Genomic DNA, 16883 nt, shown 5'->3' on the forward strand with positions numbered 1-16883 from the left:
TTCACTTTATACGGATAACATACCTTTGACCTTCTCTATCGACACTCTGGCTGCCGGCACGATGTTGACGCCGGCGAACGACGGGCCGTCTGTGGCCCTGTCATGTAGGTCGACGATGACTTCATATCGCCGATGTACCCGATGGCCAAAGACTAACCTGTGATGCTTTTAGTTGCCAACAACTTCTGGGGCAAGGACGATGCTGGCGTCGGTCCTCTGCTCGAGCGCATGGCCGGCGCCAAGCAGACATGCGACGAGCTGCGCGCGTTCTACAATGGTACGTGGACGTTGCCATGATAAGCAACAACAGTACACCGTATCTCGTCCCACTCTAACAAGCACAGTCCGAGCCTCGATCGAAGACGAATATGCCCGCAAACTACTATCGCTCTGCCGTAAGCCGCTGGGGTCGCAAGAGATGGGCGGCGTGAAGCTGTCGCTGGACGTCATGCGCGGCGAAGTCGAGTCGATGGCAAAGCAGCACCAGTCAATTGCCGCACAGATGAAGACGGAGCTCGAGGAGCCGCTGGCGGCCTTTGCCGGTGCCATGAAGGAGCGCCGCAAGATTGTGCAGAACAGCATCGAGAAGCTGCACAAGGTCAAGGTGCAGCAGACGCAGCAAGTCAACAAAGTAAGCTTGCCTCACCTTCCCCGCAGTGTGTGTGTGTGTACAATATAGAGCATCATCTAATAAGACAGACCCGCGACCGGTTCGAGCAGGAATGCCTGAAGATCAAGGGCTACCTCGCCCAAGGCCACATGGTCATGGGCCAGGAGGAGCGCAAGAACAAGGCCAAGCTCGAGAAGACGCAGATCAGCGTTGCCACGTCCAACACCGAGTATGAGAACGCCGTCAAGATCCTCGAAGAGACGACGGCCCGCTGGAACCGCGAGTGGAAAGCCGCCGCCGACAAGTTCCAGGACCTCGAGGAGGAGCGGCTCGACTTCACCAAGAGCAGTCTGTGGTCCTTTGCCAACATCTCGTCCACGGTCTGTGTTAGCGACGACTCATCGTGCGAGAAGATCCGCCTGGCTCTGGAGAAGCTCGAGGTCGAGAAGGACATTGCCAGCTTCATCCGTGAACGGGGCACCGGCCAGGAGATCCCCGATCCGCCCAAGTACATCAACTTCTGCCGCGGCGACCTCGACTCGCAGTCTGAGGCGTCCGAGGACGACTACTCCGTCGCCCAGTTCCCCCGCAGCATCAACCCAGCATACCGCACGTCCTCGCCCCAGCCGTCGACCTACGAGTCACACCACGACCCGAACTCTGCTCTGGCCCGCGACATGGGCCACGAGCTTATCGAGCCCACCACCCCACACAAGCCTGCAGCGCCATCTGCCGTGGCCCAGCGCACACCTCACCCCGACACTTCCAGCCAGGCCACGCCGCGTCAGATTCAGCAGCAGCAACAGCTTGCCAAGGACAATATACCACCCTACGACCCGAACGATTTCGCGCCCGTTCCGCACGACCCGTACCCTCTGGATGGCATGACCATGCTCTGCCGCACAAACAATGGCGGGCCGCAGTCGGACCTGGGGTCCCAGCTCAGCTCCAACAGCGCGGCTACATCCGGCCGCCCATCCAGCCGCGACTCGCACAGCGACTTCTCCAACCTGACCCCCTACTCAAGCCAAGAGCTACCGAGCGGCAAAGTCTCACCAGTGAAGGCTGAGCCGCCCAGCGCCGTGATACCCGTCGACGAGAAAAGGGCCATGAAGAAGAAGAGCGGCTTCTTCCAGAACCACAGTCCGTTCCGCCGCAAGAGCACCAAGGATATCTCGACGAGCTCCAACGCCGCCTCGCACAGAAACACCTGGCACCCGCAGGCCGCCTCAACTCAGGTGCAGGAACAGGTACCGCCGAACAATGTGACACGTGGATCCGTCTACGGTGGTGGCGGCCACCAGCGCCAGCAGTCGCAGCACCAACTGATGCAGCATGAACGGACAGCTAGCCCTGATCCCATTGACGCGAACGCCAGCCTTGCACTAAATGTGGGCCAGAACGTCTTTGCCGTGTCGACACCGGATCGCCATACGGGCAGTGGCAACGCACCGCAGACGAACGAGCCGGAGGCGGCCGAAGACGACCCAATTGCCCAGGCACTCGCAGAACTCAAGGGCGTCACTCTGGGCAAGCAGGCCTCTGTACGGGTTTCGGCCGACCACTACCATGGCATCGCAACACCGGCGCCTGGGGCTCGTGCCAACCAGTTCGCCAAGAACAGCGCTGTCGCCGCAGGCATGCGTGGTACGCCACCGCCGTCTTACGACCAGCAAGTCCAGCGCCTGGGTGTGCCGTCCCCCGCGGTCACGTCCAAGGCCATGAAACAGACGTCGCAAAAGTTTGCACAGCAGACACGCAGCATGTTCAGCCCAACCAGCAACGAGTACCAGCAGGGCGGTGGTGGTGCCGGACAAGGCGGTGTCTACGGTGCCTCGCCTTCACGGCAGGGCACACGCAGCAGCTACGACCTGCCGCGTGCCGCCTCCCCCGCCCCGAGACGTAGTGCGTCGCCGCGGCCAGGAACGGCGGCCACCATGCACCAGCAGCAACAACAACAACAGCAACAAGCGCCACCCCAGCAGCAGCAGCGGCCGGATCCGCGCATGAATCACCGGTCGGCGTCTCCCAACCCTTACGCCAGCCGGCCACCATCACGGCAGCAACAGCAGCAGCAGACGCCGAACCGGGCATCCGACCAGTACTACTCTCGGCATGCCTCACCCAACGACATGTCGCGGGCAGCGTCCCCGTCGCCCTACCGCACAGAGCAGCCGAGCCGTCCCCGCAGCAGCATGGCCAACCACAACAGCGCCGACGTTCGTGCCCAGTCGCCCTATGTAGGCGACGACGGCTATGGGTCGCAGCGCAGCCGCGGTGGTAGTACCAGCCGGCCTGGAACCAGCAACTCCAACTCGCGTGCCATGGGCCTCTATGAGGGCGGTGGTGGCTCGATGCGGTCGTCACGGAGCAAGAGCATTGGCGAGAACGTGCAGTTCACGCGCGACGGTCGTCCGATTATGCATTTTGGTAAGATAACGTTGGGTCTTTTTAAAAGCCATATGACCTTTCACATGGTCCTAGTCACGCTAACACGTATCTCCCTACTAGCACGGGCTTTGTATGTCTACCAGGCTGCCATTCCTGAGGAGTTAGGCTTCGCGAAGGGCGATATTCTGGCCGTCCTGCGCCACCAGGACGATGGTTGGTGGGAGGCGACTGTGCACGGCAACACGAACGGCAATGGGCAAGTCGGCCTGGTGCCCAGCAACTACTTGCAGCCGCTGTGAGGGCAAAACAGCGTCACATACGAGGCAGTGCCGTCCATCATCTCTCGTCCATCTCTTCTCCCATGTCTTCCTTTTCATTCCCTTTCACGGCCGCCACTTTTTCATTTTCACGACAAAATGTCTGATGTAATCTGCATCTGGAGCCATGTCTTTTTGGAAGAGGGTGTCTTATGTGTCATTTAGTTTGTGTTGAGTTTTTTTAAGTTTTTTCTTTTCAAGTGGTGAGTCTCTTTTGGGCAGCTACATGTTCCAACATTTTGCGCACATTATTGTGAATTTTACTTGTTTTATTTTGATTTTTGAAGATTTGATTTTATGTTGCAACTTGATTCATAACTGGGTCTCTGGTAATTAATAGATTGAATGCCATCCCCTTTTTACTTTTGCAACAGCATTTCGTATTGTGAATATCGATCGATACGACAAATTGTCTCTCGTATTGTTGTCTCACGTGACCATGATTCGTTTGTGCCATTGTGCATGAATCGCTCTTTCTTCAGAGGAGCAAATGATGCATCATCTGGATGACAACAACGGTGACAAGGAAAGAGCAATGCTTTGAGCTTCGTCGGTACAGCTATGGTTAGCGCCTATTCTGCTACGAAAAGGGCATTAAGCTTCTAGTACATTGCTTTTGCCCAGATCAGCGCCTAGCTTCACGTACCACCGAGGACCCACAGCGCCTGGTTCGGAAATAGACCACGCTCGCCCTTGCCGCCAGTGTGACCAGTCCCGTGCCTTCCTTTTGAAGCCAAGCTTGTTTGGATCTGAAATGAGGCAGCTGTTTTAGCGGTAACTGCCCTGCGACGCAACACCCGAACGCGCTAGTGCGGTCAGGCTGCTCTGGCAGGAGCAGTCTACGTTCGTAGTCACCGCCCCTGCAGTCGCCTCGTCGCAGTTGCCCCGTCTGTCTCGTTTGCAGCTTTACTCCTTCCTTTCCAAGGCCCATTTCAATTCCTCGCTTTCTCATTCCCCACGACCACGCCAAACCCAGGCGACCAACCCCGGGATCATAGGCAACCAAAAAAAAACACACACACACAAACAGTCTTCTTTCTCACAACTCAAACTCTCCAACCCACACGTCATCTCCCAACTCCATCCCTGCCGACGTCTCCTTTCGCCTTATTCCGACTCCAACTCTCCTTGGAGCCTCGCTCTTTACGTGTTGTCGTCCTTTTTTGATTTCGCTCTCCTTTCCTTGTCGCCTTGCACCGAACCGGGGTTTTCGCTATTTGGGATCGCCAGCGACTGTTGCATCGAAAGCAGTCAGCAAAAAACCAAGACGGAAAAACGCTTGTCACGATCGAGGCAAGACGAGGCAAGACCTCATTTCAACCTTTACCACATCGACGTCGACATCCGACACCAACACCGACACCGACTCGTTTTCCTTTGTGCATTCTTTTCCATCCAGAACCCGCAACTGGCCTTGATAATCGCTGCCTTGCATTCGACCACCCGATCGTAATCTGTGATCGCGACATCCTTTTTATTCATCGGCCCTTCGAACCGTCTCCCTCTGCGTACAGCACCATCGGCCCTCGAGCTTCGACTCAAGAACGACCGCCGCGATGGGCATCTGCAGCTCGCAGTGCTGCGGAGGTACGAGTTTTTTCGTCACTGCGTGGGGCACGCGCGTCCCATTTCTTGCTGCATTTCTGGCACTGACTCTGTTCTGTTCGATTCAATTTAGGCAAATCCCGCGATGGCCTGTACGAACCCGTCCTCGCGGATAGCGAGCGTGAGGCTGTAGCAGACCTTTTGCAGTACCTCGAAAACGTACGCCCAAGTGCCCTGTGATCCATCACCATGATTTATTTGGATGTGTGTGTGTTTCTCGTATCATGCTGACATCCCCTTTTTCAGCGGAACGAAACCGACTTCTTCTCTGGCGAGCCTCTCCGGGCCCTCACCACCCTCGTCTACTCCGACAACATCGACCTGCAACGCAGTGCGAGTCTGACATTTGCCGAGATCACAGAGCGTGGTAGGACGACCCCCGCGATTTCCCGACAGTATGCATTATGCATTGGGTAGGGCAGGCCCTTTGTTTGCTAACAGCTTTGGCTTTGAAGATGTCCGCGAAGTCGATCGCGATACCCTCGAACCCATCCTCTTCCTTCTGCAAAGCCCCGATCTTGAAGTGCAGCGGGCAGCCAGCGCCGCACTCGGCAATCTGGCGGTGAACAGTAGGTGGCCCGCGCCAGGAACAGAAACAAAACCCCTTCCCTTTCGTTACTGACATGATTTTCCCAGCTGCCAACAAGGTGTTGATTGTCGACCTCGGCGGCCTCAACCCGCTCAAGCGCCAGATGCTGTCCCCTAACGTTGAAGTGCAGTGCAACGCCGTTGGCTGCATCACGAACCTGGCCACCCACGAAGACAACAAGGCCAAGATTGCCCGCTCCGGGGCGCTCGGTCCCCTCACCCGCCTCGCCAAGTCGCGCGATATGCGTGTCCAGCGGAATGCCACCGGCGCCCTGCTCAACATGACCCATTCCGACGAAAACCGCCAGCAGCTCGTTAACGCCGGGGCACTCCCCGTTCTGGTCCAGCTCTTGTCGTCGTCCGACGTTGACGTTCAGTACTACTGCACCACCGCCCTTAGCAACATTGCTGTCGACGCCAACAACCGCCGGAAATTGTCCCAGACTGAGCCTAAGCTGGTGCAGTCGCTCGTCAACCTGATGGACTCGTCGTCACCCAAGGTCCAATGCCAAGCCGCCCTGGCTCTGCGCAACCTTGCCTCCGACGAAAAGTACCAGCTCGACATTGTCCGCGCGGCGGGCCTGCCGCCCCTGCTCCGCCTCCTCCAATCCTCCTACCTGCCCCTCATCCTCTCCGCCGTGGCATGCATTCGCAACATCTCCATCCACCCCATGAACGAGTCGCCCATTATCGAGGCGGGCTTCTTGAAGCCTCTGGTGGAGCTGCTGGGCTCGACGGACAACGAGGAGATCCAGTGCCACGCCATTTCGACGCTGCGCAACCTGGCCGCCAGCTCCGACCGGAACAAGGCCCTCGTCCTTGAGGCGGGTGCCGTGCAGAAGTGCAAGCAGCTGGTGCTGGACGTGCCCGTCAATGTGCAGTCAGAGATGACAGCCGCGATTGCTGTCTTGGCCCTTAGTGACGAGCTCAAGATGCACCTGCTTGGCCTCGGCGTCTTTGATGTGCTCATCCCGCTGACCCAGTCGACCAGCATCGAGGTGCAGGGCAACAGCGCGGCGGCGATGGGCAACCTCTCGTCGAAAGTGGGCGACTACTCCATGTTCATCCAGTATTGGCCGGAGCCCAGCGGCGGCATCCACGGCTACCTGAGCCGGTTCCTTGCCAGCGGCGACGCGACGTTCCAGCACATTGCGATATGGACGCTGCTACAGTTGCTCGAGTCCGAGGACAAGCGGCTGATGAACCTGATCGCCAAGTCGGACGGGATCGTCGAAGTGGTCAAGCAGATTGCGAACCGACCGATTGGTTCCGAGAATGAATTTGAGGAAGACGACGAGGGCGAGGTCGTCAGCCTGTCCCAGCGCTGTCTTGAACTCCTGGGACAGAACAACCCCAAGTCGCATATTGAAGGTTAAGCCTGCAACTCGATCCACGGGTTTGCCAGTACTTTCCTCTTCCTCCTTCTCGCGCTCCCCACCTTCTTATGCTTCCCACTGCTGTCATTTCTACACTCTGCACTTCTATATTATACCTCGACCCTCCGATCCGCTATACGTTTTTTATTTTATTTTATTTTTTAACAACAGATCGCCGAGTTCGAAGGGAGATCACCTCGCATTGGCCTTTTGTTTTTGTCTTTTTGCAGTCGGCCGGACAGTCCGTCTCTGTTTTCGGTTCAGATACAACGGGCATGGTGTTTACGGCGTCGTTTGCACTGCTGTTGTTCCTGTTCTTGCTCTTGGCTCTTTGCACTTCACTTTCACTGTATGAGTTTGGTCTTTGCTAATGTTTGCTGCATTTTCCCACTATCCTATCTCTGATTACCATTTCATTTCCTATCGTCTGTTTGCTTCGAAGGGTCAGTTCATGTCGAGCTTTAACTATTTTATATATTCTCTTGCTGTTTGAGAGTCCTTTTATCACATTCTATCCAGAATGCGCATGTTTGGTGTGATTTGCACAGAACCGACGGCCGGTTGGGCAGCGAGCACGACATGTGGCGTGTTTCTGTTCTCCGGTTGTCTATTCCCTTTTGCTACCGTTTTGCTTGTCCATGCTCTTTGCTCTTGCTTGCATTGCATTGTTTTTCTTTTTGCGTTTTCCCGTTCACAGTGCGGTGTTGGGTTTCTATCAACCCACTCCTGCCCATCTTATTTCCTTTGTGTCTGAGGAGCATCTCTAAGGAAGGGCTCCGATGGCCGCTGTTATCATAGTCCTACGGTGTTCGCAGCCAATGCAGTCAATGTCTTGCCGTGGACCGCAATGGGCTTGTGCACAGCACTGCCGCTTTGCAACCCTGGAAGCCATACCCCATTATTGGCTTCGCATCCCCTCATCACCCTAGCGGATGCAATTAGATTATGTAAACCCTGTTCATCGCAAGCCTTGCAATGCCGTTCGTGCTGTGCTTTGGGTGTGTCGTAGGATCTCGAGCGTTTCCTTGGCTCGAGTAGGCGTGAATACGCCCCCTTGTGCTTTCCACTCGCAACTCGTCCAGCTTCATGAGTGGAGATGTGTCTTTGTATGTGTTTGTGCATCCGCCGTGCGAAAGTGGCGATATCACTTTCAAGCGTCCAGCTTCGGGCTTCAAACAGGTGCCTCAGCATCCTCGGCGTCCATGGGATTCACAATCCACTCCCACGTCTTGGCAATCACTTTGCCGCGAACGAGGGCCAGCGGGACGGGGCCAAATGTGCGGGAATCCCGCGATGCCGGCAGGTTGTCGCCGACAAGGAAGCAATGCCCTTGCGGGACCTGCATGTGTTAAGACCGAATCGCAAATACATCATTCGACAAAAGAAGGCGGCCTACCTGAATCATCAAATCGCTCTGGCCCTCGGGCGAGTTCACCAGCACATAGTCCCCCGGCATGCCCATGACGCGCTTGACGGCTTCGTCGGCCGGCTCGACGGGAATCCGGTAGACCACGAGGTCGCCCACACGCACATCGCGCCCGCCACGGAACCGCTTGGCCACCAGCAGCCAGTCGCCGGCCACGGAAAAGGTGGGCAGCATGCTGGGCCCCGAGGCAGGGCCGACGCTGTAGCCGTAGGTCCAGATGAGGTGGCAGCAGGCGAGCGTCTTGGCCGTGCCAACGGCCCAGCGGCCGGGGTGGCCGTAGAATGCGCGACTGAAGCCGGCAAAAGGAGACATGGCGGTGGGGCGTTGGATGTGAAGAGCTGTCCCAACTTGGACAGGAGGACGTCGTCAACTATTGTCAGCCAAGTAGATTTTGGTTGGTGGTAACGGATGGCACGAGCAGCTATTTCGTAGTGGCCAAGCTCCAGCTTAGTCATCAAAGCTCCACATCTCCACATGTCTCGCCTGCCCAAACGGTGCTGTAGCTGTTTCATTGGCTAAACGCCAAATCCGACGGCAAGCTTTGGGTTTGGCACAACTAACGATCAACCTCTCCTGCCCCAGGACAACAACATGTCTCTTTGCCACACCAATATGAAGGGCGCTGTGCATCTTCTCGCGCCTGCGACGGCTCTCGCGCGGGCCTTTGCTTCGAGCACGAGCACGAGCACAGGCACAGGCACAGGCACAGGGCTAAGACAAACCTGTCTCGTGGCGGGCTACAGCTTCGGATCAGCAACGAACGGGACGCTGGTGCCCCAGCAGCGGCGAGGCGCACATTCACATTCCAACCGGGGACGGCCGGAACGACAGCCGCGCGGGCATGGCCCTCCGCGTCCCGGCCCGCCTCGTCCACACTACGGACCACCGCGTGGGCCCTCTGGGGGCGATCCCCGCCCCTATGGACCACGGCCCACAGGGTACCGGGGACAAGACTCTTCTGGCGAGCGCCCTGCACATTTCCAGCGTCCCAACACGACGTTTGGCTTTCAAAAATCCGGAGCGCCGGCAGCCACGCCGCTCGTCAAGCCCAAGACGGCCCGTATGCCGCGCAACAACGCGATCACCTTTAGCCACGTGCTGCTGCCGCAGGAGGACGGCACACTGGGGCTGCCCGAGCGCACCGAAGATGTGCTGCGGCGGATCGACCGCCGGAATAATGCCTTGGTCGTGGTAGCGATGCCACAGAGCAACAACGACGAATACCAGCCAGAGGGGGAGAGACAGGCCGCGCTGGCGGAGGCCATGCGGCGCTTCCCGGTCTGCCGGATTGTCGACACCAAGGCCGAACGCCAGGCCGCCGACGAGGAGCGCCTGGCCGCGCGCAAGAAGAAGGTGGGCAAAAAGGAGCTCGAGATCAACTGGGCCATCGACTTGCACAACCTGGGCTTTCGGCTGGTCAAGCTGCGCGAGTTCTTGGACAAGGGCCTCTACGTCGAGATCCGCCTCATGTTCAAGTCGGCGAAGTCGGGCAAGCGCCGGGCGACGCTCGAAGAGGCGGAGGAGGTGCTGCGGCGGATCCGCGCTACCATAGACGAGGTCCCGGGCACGGTGGAGACGAAGCCGACTGAGGGCGTGATTCTGCGCATGATGAAGCTCTTCCTCAAAGGACCGGAACCCGCCAAGAAGGCGAAGACGAAGGGGGAGCAATAAGGACAAGCACGGGCGACAGCGGACGATTATGGAGTCAATTACGACAAACAGTGTATATGGGTGTTGCATTTATACAGTCTAGAGTGTACGATACGAAATGAGGCGTTTCCGTCACATGCGACAGTTTGAATAGAATACTCTGTGTATTTGTTGTTGCTGATACGAATTACCTCTGAGGCAATAGCGAAGGTCTTCCAGAGATTATTCGCATAGTAACAACAGCAGTTGCAGTTTGTGCTGCGTACAGTGGGGCGCGCCTGCCAGGCTAGGGACTGGGCGCGCCTTCCAAGCGCGGGGCTGATGAAATCCGTTCCCTTTTAATTCTTATGTTTTTTTTGTCTTAGTGGGCACTATTTTCTCAATGCAGCCACTACATTCATGTGCCTGGCCAATGACTCAGGCTTCAATTCGCCAACACAACCACACACGCAAACAGCTCTAATTCCACCGCCTCTGTGAGTCTGAACTGACAGCGACGACTTGAGCAGGATAGCCCTTTGATAACGCGATCATACCATCGCACTTATCCCCTTGTCCTTCCCCTTGTCCCGACGCTGCTGCCCCGCCAAAGCACCGCGATATCACCCCCTACATTCGAGACGACAACAGTTTTCAACAAGAGGTCGCAGCATATCACACAATCACACGTTGAAGCATGTCGACAGCACAGCCGCCGGACACGGCCGTGGGCACTGCAAAGCCCCAACAGAAACAGAAGAACACACAACCGACGGGAACAACAGCAGCAGGAGCAGGAGCGGCAGCATCATCGTCAACAGATGGAGCACCAAAGAAACTCACAGGTGCCGAGTTGAAAGCACAGAAGCAGGCTGAAAAGGCCAAGCGGAGAGCAGCCGTTATCGCGGCCAAGGAGGCAGCAGGAGGGGTCCCACCGGCGGCGGCAGTAGCAGCAGCAGCAGCAGCGGGACAGACGAGCCAGAGCGGCAGCCAACCGAAGCAAGGCAAGGGCAAGAGCAGCGCAAGTGCTGAGAGTGGAGGCGGTGGCAGCGGTGGTGGCGGCAAGATCACAGGCCCGCTCGCATCACGACCATCGGCCGGAGCAGCGTCGGCAGCATCGGCTGCACCAGGCACAGGCGGCCCGGCTGGAGAGGCAGCGGCCGCTGTGGCCACGCCCGCCGATCGCGAAAAGGACGCCCGCAGCGGCATTCCCGAGTGCTTTAGCCACCTGCCGATGGCTAAGCGCATCACCATTGCCCAGGCGCACAGGGATGTGCACCCAGCCATCCTGGCCGTCGGCCAACAGATGGCTTCGTTCGACCTGCGCCACAACATGGCCCGCCTCGAGGCCACGCTTGTCGCCTTCAAAAAGGTCATTGCCTCGTACCAGACGCCGCCGGGTAACGCCTTCTCCCGCCATTTTGTCTCGCACGTCCTCAACCCGCAGATTGAGTACCTGACAGAGTGCCGCCCCATGTGCTTCGCCATGGGCAACGGCATCCGCCTGCTCAAGGCCCGCGTCTCGCAGCTCGACCTCGACACCGACGACGCCGACGCCATCGAGGAGCTGTGCGACTCCATTGACAGCTTCGTCCAGGAGCGCATCTTTGTCGCCGCCGTCGGCATTGCCCGCGAAGCCGCGTCCATGATCCACGACGGCGACGTCGTGCTGACCTTTGGCGGGCCGCGTCTTGTGTGTGCCGCCCTCGAGCAGGCCTGGGACCACGGCGTGCGCTTCGACCTGATTGTCGTCAACGACCCGAGCGACCCGGCACCGGGCCAGGCCCTGGCCAAGGAATTCCAGCGGCGTGCAACGCTGGTGGCCGGGCGGACACCCGATGGCGCACGTGCAGCGGCCCCGTCGTACGTCACCTACTCACCCTCGCTCGACGGCATCGACAACCTCGTCGCACGCAGCTCCATCGTCCTCCTCGGCGCCGAGGCCGTCTTTGCCAACGGTGCCCTGCTGGCGCCCGCCGGCACGTGCGACGTGGCGAGCGCTGCGTCTGCTGTCAACGCCACCGTCATTGCGCTCTGTGAGACGGTCAACTTTGACCGGGACCGCGTAGCCACGGATGCCCTGGCCCACAACGAGATCGACCCGGACCGCTGCGACGGCGATGCCTTCCGTCTGTTGTTTGATACGACGCCGTCGTCGCTCATCAACATGCTGATTTGCGAGTACGAAGAGGCGAGCGGCATGGTGCCGGCGCACGCCATCAACCTCGTGCTGCGGACGAGAGAAGACCCAAATTGAGTCGGGCGTGGGGTGGTGGAAGAGTGTGGTAGGACGCAAACGAAGAGAAAAGGGGCAAGCGACATAGTAGACAGGCAATCTGAGAATCTGACCAAATGTATCTTAGCTGGCGTTGCAGGCAACTTTTCTTTAAATTCAAAAAAGCAGACACTAAAGCTTCAATCCTGTCACCGAATTTGGCCTGGGTATTGCAGTCAATGTGAATAATGTATTTGGTACGCTCAGTCAGAAACGGGTCCAGCATGCAGGCGTCCCAGTGTCTTCCATGCCTTCGGGCCTGTGTTGTATATACAATGCTTTCCTTGCCCACCTCCTCTGTCTCTCTTGTAGCCACGTTCCTCATCCCTCATGCCGTGGCAGCCGCCTGCTCTGCTGCCCGCCGTGCCCGCTTCTCGAGAATCGCCTCTTTCCGTGCCGCTAGCACCGCCGTCTGCCGGTCGTCCACACCCTGCAGCCAGTAACCGAAGCCCGCGCCCGTCGCGCCAAACACGGGGTACGCCCACAGCGAGCCCTTGTGGAAGAGGGGTCGCATCTCGATGCTCAGCTGCAGCGCGCGCGCAACAACGCCTAGAAGAGTCAGTATGTCAATTTTCCGCCTCTGCTTCCAACAATGCCACTGCTGGTGGTCCACCTACCGAAGCCAGTCCAGAAAATAAGCCGATGCACCATAGTTGCTCAATTGACTCGATGCGTGTTTTATGGAGGGGTGATGATGTGGAGGAGACGCCGACGGGAAAGGCCCAATCGACAGACTGAAATCTTGTAGAAGTGGCCGAGGGTGCCGTTCGTGTGGATGTATCGTCGTTAAGTCGGGAAACGCTGGACGAAGGCCGTTGGGACGTGGGTCGTGACGCTGCTTCTGCTTGTTACAAGCGCAAATTTGGTGATGCTTAACCCACCCGTCTCCATTGGCTATGGGGAGTTCTAGGGGGACCCGCTGACAACTGCCTCCTTCCAGTCAGCTCCGGAACTTCGGTTAATCCGCCGAGAATTTGCGAATATAGTTTGCATTAAATTTATTTCGAGACAAAATGCACTACGTCTAATTTAGGCTAGCGACAATACCCCGGCAGCAAGCGCGACCGTGAACGCGATCAGATGTGATTTTGCCTGGGTCGCTCTTCCCAAAGCTGAGCCTTCAGCTCCTTCCTCACCTGCACTCCGTACGATAGCCACGACAACAAACGAACAACACTTTCCTCCAGACGGAAAAATATCCTCTTCAGTGTCGCTCGATACACTTTTCTCATTGGAGTATAAAAGCACAAACTTCGACCAATTGTTGCTTGCATTTCCCGTCACAGCCGCTCCCAAACCGTTGCCATTTTGCATTGCGGCTCTCCTTTCATTGGCCTACAGCTTGCGCCGTTTGTTGCCATAGTCCGCCTTCATACACCCCGAGGTCTCGACTCAACATCATGTCTTGAGCTCTTGGCTCGTTTTTGACCTTTTTTCTCCCGACACATCCACCGGAGCCTTTGGTGCTATCTGCCTGCCTGCCTGCCTGCCTGCCGTGGACGCCATGGCACCGCCAGCTGTAGCGGCGGCCACAGATGCCGAAGCAGTGTCGACTCCACCAGCCACAGATGCACCGTCTGTAGCCGGCAAGGCGTTGGACCCGGCGGCCGTGCCGCCAGCCAATGTCCGGTCCTTCAAGGCGTCTGAGCTGCCCCTGTCGTCTGCTGTGCGGTCTGCTATCGAAGGACTTGCACATACGTTCAAGAAGAAGGGTGGTTACGATACCATCCGCAAGCAGGCATGGGACAAATTTGAAGCGAGTGTACGTTGGTTTCTTTCTTCTTTTTTCCGTTATTTCTCTTTGACGGACGTCACTAACCTCTGCAGGGCTACGAAGAACAGGTCACCAAATCCATCCTCGAGGTCGCCGGCCAAGAGGTCGAACGCAACCCTTCCCAGCTGTTGTCCATTGACCGACGCAAGGCGGCTGCTCTCATTGACGGCGCTCTCGACCGCGGCGGCATCTACCAGCAGGCCCAGTCCGTCATCGAAGCCCTGATCGACTCGAGTGCCATTGAGGCCCACATCCGCGAGATCCGCCGTGCCGAGATCGGTGATGTTGCTGCCGACGAGGAGCAGGCTCGCGGCTCCAAGACAGACGAAGAGTACGCTGCCGACACGGCCGCCCGCCGCGCCGAGCGGGAACGTGTGCGCCAGGAGCTACGTGAAGTCGAAGAGCAAAAACGGCGCCTCGAGCGCGAGATTCGCGAAAAGGAGGAGGCGAGACGCCGTGAAGAAGAGCGAGAGGCCCGTGAGGCCCGTCGCAAGGAAGAGCGCGAGAAGGAAGAGCGCCGGGAACGCGAGAGAGACGAGCGTCGCCGCGAGCGAGAGCTGGAACGGGAGCGCGAGCGTCAAGAGCGTGAACGTGACCGGGAACGAGACCGTGAGCGCCGGCAAAGAGATCGTGACAGAGGCCGCGATCGAAGCCGGAGCCGCAGTCGCGATCGAAGCCGCAACCGGAGCCGTGACCGACGTGATCGTAGCAGAGACCGCCGCGACCGTAGTCGCCGCCGCGACTGGGACCGTGATCGGCGTGACCGAGACAGGTCGCCAGAGAGCAGGCGCCACCGTGATTCGCGCGATCGCGACACCCGGCGCGAAGGTGGCCGCGAGCAGCCCGAAGAGGTCAAGAAACAACTTTCGGACGAGGAGCTGCAACGGCTGGAAGAACTGGCGATGCTGGACCTTCTGCGTGAGAGCAAGTCGTCTCAGGCAGCACGCCAGCCGGAGCTTGAAGTGGACGAGACCCTGGCACCGCCACCGCGAAAGAGCATGCCCGCATCTGCCATTCAGCCAATCCCCAAGCGGGGGTCTTCATCCAAGACCGCTTCCGATAGCAAGCGGCCACCACGGCAAACGTCCCCACTACCGACCAAAACTGCGGCCGTCACAGCTGAAACTGCCCCTGCAGCACCAATGAAACTCGAAGTTAAAATCACGAGCAAGCCGGACGGTCGAAAGGAGTCTGTTCCGGTTATAAAGATCCAACACGACGCCAAGGATCTCGATGCCGTTCCTGCAGCTGGAGAAGAGTCTGCCAGCGACGCAAAAATCACCATGGACGAAGACACGAACACTACGAAAGACTCTCTCGACACACGCAAAGCTACACCAAAGATGTCTCCGAGAGATGCCACGCCCATTTCCAGCAAGGCCACACCCAAGGCCACACCCAAGGAAGAGTCCAAGGAAGTGTCCAAGGAAGAGCCCGAGGTAGAGCCGGAGGAAAAGGCAACGCCTGTGGACGAGGCTGCCACCACCGCCAGCCGGAAACGACCTCGCAGTGTCTCCTTGTCGGCTCGGGACCGGGATACGAATCGGCGCAGCCGCAGTCCCGATCGCAAGCGCAGCCAGCGGTCCGAGTCACGCCGCGAGAAGGAGAGGGACGATAGGAGCCGTTCACGAACACGGCGGCGTGACCTGCGCAAAACCAGCCCACAACCGAAGGACAAGGAGAAGCAAAAAGAGAGGGAAGCAGACGATGGGGACGCATCGGTTCGACGGGCTAGGTCCACGTCTCGCCGTCGCAGAGAAACCTATCGTGACCGTGATCGTGATCGCGAGCGGAGCCGCAGCGATTCGAGAACGAGACGCAGGGACAGGGACCAGCCTCGGGGTAGGAGCCGGGCGTGGTCGCGGTCGCGGTCGCGGTCGCGATCTCGGTCTCGGTCTCGCTTGGCATCGCGTAGGTCGCGGTCGGCTCGACCCAGACGGCAGGACGATCGAGATGTCTCCCGACGGCGTTCGCGGTCTCGGCAGCGGTCCCGGCCACGAGCGTACAGGGATAGGAGCAGGTCGCGCCGGCCGGTCGATCGTCGCCGCAGTCGGTCTGTGTCGCGGGCGCGCACGACAACGGCTGCACCCAGCGCCGGTGCCACTACCACTACCACTACCACCACGGTTGGACGCGCTAGCGACTCAAGAGCGCGCGACCGTCGCAGTCGCAGTCGCAGTCGCACGCCGCTGGGCGCGTCGTCAACGCTTGTGCGTCCGCCGAGTATTCTCGACAAAGAAGAGTTGGAGGCGTGGAAGCGCAGCGAGGTCAAGAAGCGCGAGCAGGAGGCGAAGGCTTATTTGGCGGCGCAACGCGAAGCACGGGAAAAAGGCCTCCCTGTGCCGGGAGTCGACGACAAGCGCAGCGCAGGCGACCGGTCGCCAGACGCTAAGCGCAAGTACGAGCCCGATGAGATCGACCGGTATGTGCCGAAAGAGCGGCGCCACATTGACCGTGCCGTCTCGGGAGCAGGTGCCGTCCACGACCGGCGAGATAGGGATAGAGTTAGGGATAGGGATCGGGATCGGGATCGGGATCGGGATCGGGATCGGGATCGGGATCGGGATCGGGATCGGGATCGTGGCCGGGACCGGGACGACCGACGCGACTCGCGGGATTATCGTTCTCGTGATGACCGTGGTGGCAGCCGGTCGCGCAGCCGCAGTCCTCGCCGTGATTTCCGGGATCGAGACCGCGATCGCGATCGCGACCGTGACCGTTACACCTCTCGCCGCGATCGGAGTCGCAGCCGCGACAGAGATCGGGATCGGGACCGGGACCGGGACAGAGACAGAGACCGTGACCGTGATCGGGACCGTGATCGCCGGCGTGACCGCAGCCGCAGCCGCAGCCGTCGGCGTCGTAGCAGAAGCCGCTGAGAGGAGGCGACGC

The 16883-nt window shown here is 58.8% G+C and overlaps 7 protein-coding genes across 7 annotated transcripts; 5 read left to right on the forward strand and 2 right to left on the reverse strand.

Moving 5' to 3' along the window:
* Positions 1–61: 61 nt before the first annotated feature.
* Positions 62–3300, forward strand: SPSK_03933 (SH3 domain protein; the record flags this gene model as incomplete). Its single annotated transcript, XM_016730748.1, has 5 exons — positions 62–104; positions 173–277; positions 345–631; positions 700–3040; positions 3122–3300. The coding sequence occupies 5 exons, from the start codon at positions 62–64 to the stop codon at positions 3298–3300; spliced, it is 2955 nt and encodes a 984-aa protein (XP_016585968.1).
* Positions 3301–4874: 1574 nt separating this feature from the next.
* Positions 4875–6887, forward strand: SPSK_04080 (vacuolar protein 8; the record flags this gene model as incomplete). The annotated part of the gene is made up of 5 exons (XM_016730891.1): positions 4875–4905; positions 4997–5082; positions 5170–5318; positions 5365–5492; positions 5560–6887. 5 exons carry the CDS (start codon positions 4875–4877, stop codon positions 6885–6887), a joined length of 1722 nt encoding a protein of 573 aa, XP_016585969.1.
* Positions 6888–8058: 1171 nt separating this feature from the next.
* Positions 8059–8625, reverse strand: SPSK_04590 (mitochondrial inner membrane protease subunit 1; the record flags this gene model as incomplete). The annotated part of the gene is made up of 2 exons (XM_016731391.1): positions 8059–8226; positions 8284–8625. The coding sequence occupies 2 exons, from the start codon at positions 8623–8625 to the stop codon at positions 8059–8061; spliced, it is 510 nt and encodes a 169-aa protein (XP_016585970.1).
* A 279-nt stretch (positions 8626–8904) lies between these two features.
* Positions 8905–9984, forward strand: SPSK_04407 (translation initiation factor IF-3; the record flags this gene model as incomplete). Its single annotated transcript, XM_016731214.1, has 1 exon — positions 8905–9984. The coding sequence occupies one exon, from the start codon at positions 8905–8907 to the stop codon at positions 9982–9984; it is 1080 nt and encodes a 359-aa protein (XP_016585971.1).
* A 655-nt stretch (positions 9985–10639) lies between these two features.
* Positions 10640–12199, forward strand: SPSK_04235 (translation initiation factor eIF-2B subunit delta; the record flags this gene model as incomplete). The annotated part of the gene is made up of 1 exon (XM_016731046.1): positions 10640–12199. One exon carries the CDS (start codon positions 10640–10642, stop codon positions 12197–12199), a length of 1560 nt encoding a protein of 519 aa, XP_016585972.1.
* A 346-nt stretch (positions 12200–12545) lies between these two features.
* On the reverse strand, positions 12546–12868 carry SPSK_04701 (NADH:ubiquinone oxidoreductase 10.4kD subunit; the record flags this gene model as incomplete). The annotated part of the gene is made up of 2 exons (XM_016731499.1): positions 12546–12766; positions 12835–12868. The coding sequence occupies 2 exons, from the start codon at positions 12866–12868 to the stop codon at positions 12546–12548; spliced, it is 255 nt and encodes an 84-aa protein (XP_016585973.1).
* An 853-nt stretch (positions 12869–13721) lies between these two features.
* Positions 13722–16870, forward strand: SPSK_03936 (arginine rich protein; the record flags this gene model as incomplete). The annotated part of the gene is made up of 2 exons (XM_016730751.1): positions 13722–13979; positions 14045–16870. The coding sequence occupies 2 exons, from the start codon at positions 13722–13724 to the stop codon at positions 16868–16870; spliced, it is 3084 nt and encodes a 1027-aa protein (XP_016585974.1).
* Positions 16871–16883: the final 13 nt, after the last annotated feature.

This window comes from Sporothrix schenckii (assembly GCF_000961545.1).
Source record: "Sporothrix schenckii 1099-18 chromosome Unknown Cont47, whole genome shotgun sequence".
NCBI classification, from domain to species: domain Eukaryota; kingdom Fungi; phylum Ascomycota; class Sordariomycetes; order Ophiostomatales; family Ophiostomataceae; genus Sporothrix; species Sporothrix schenckii.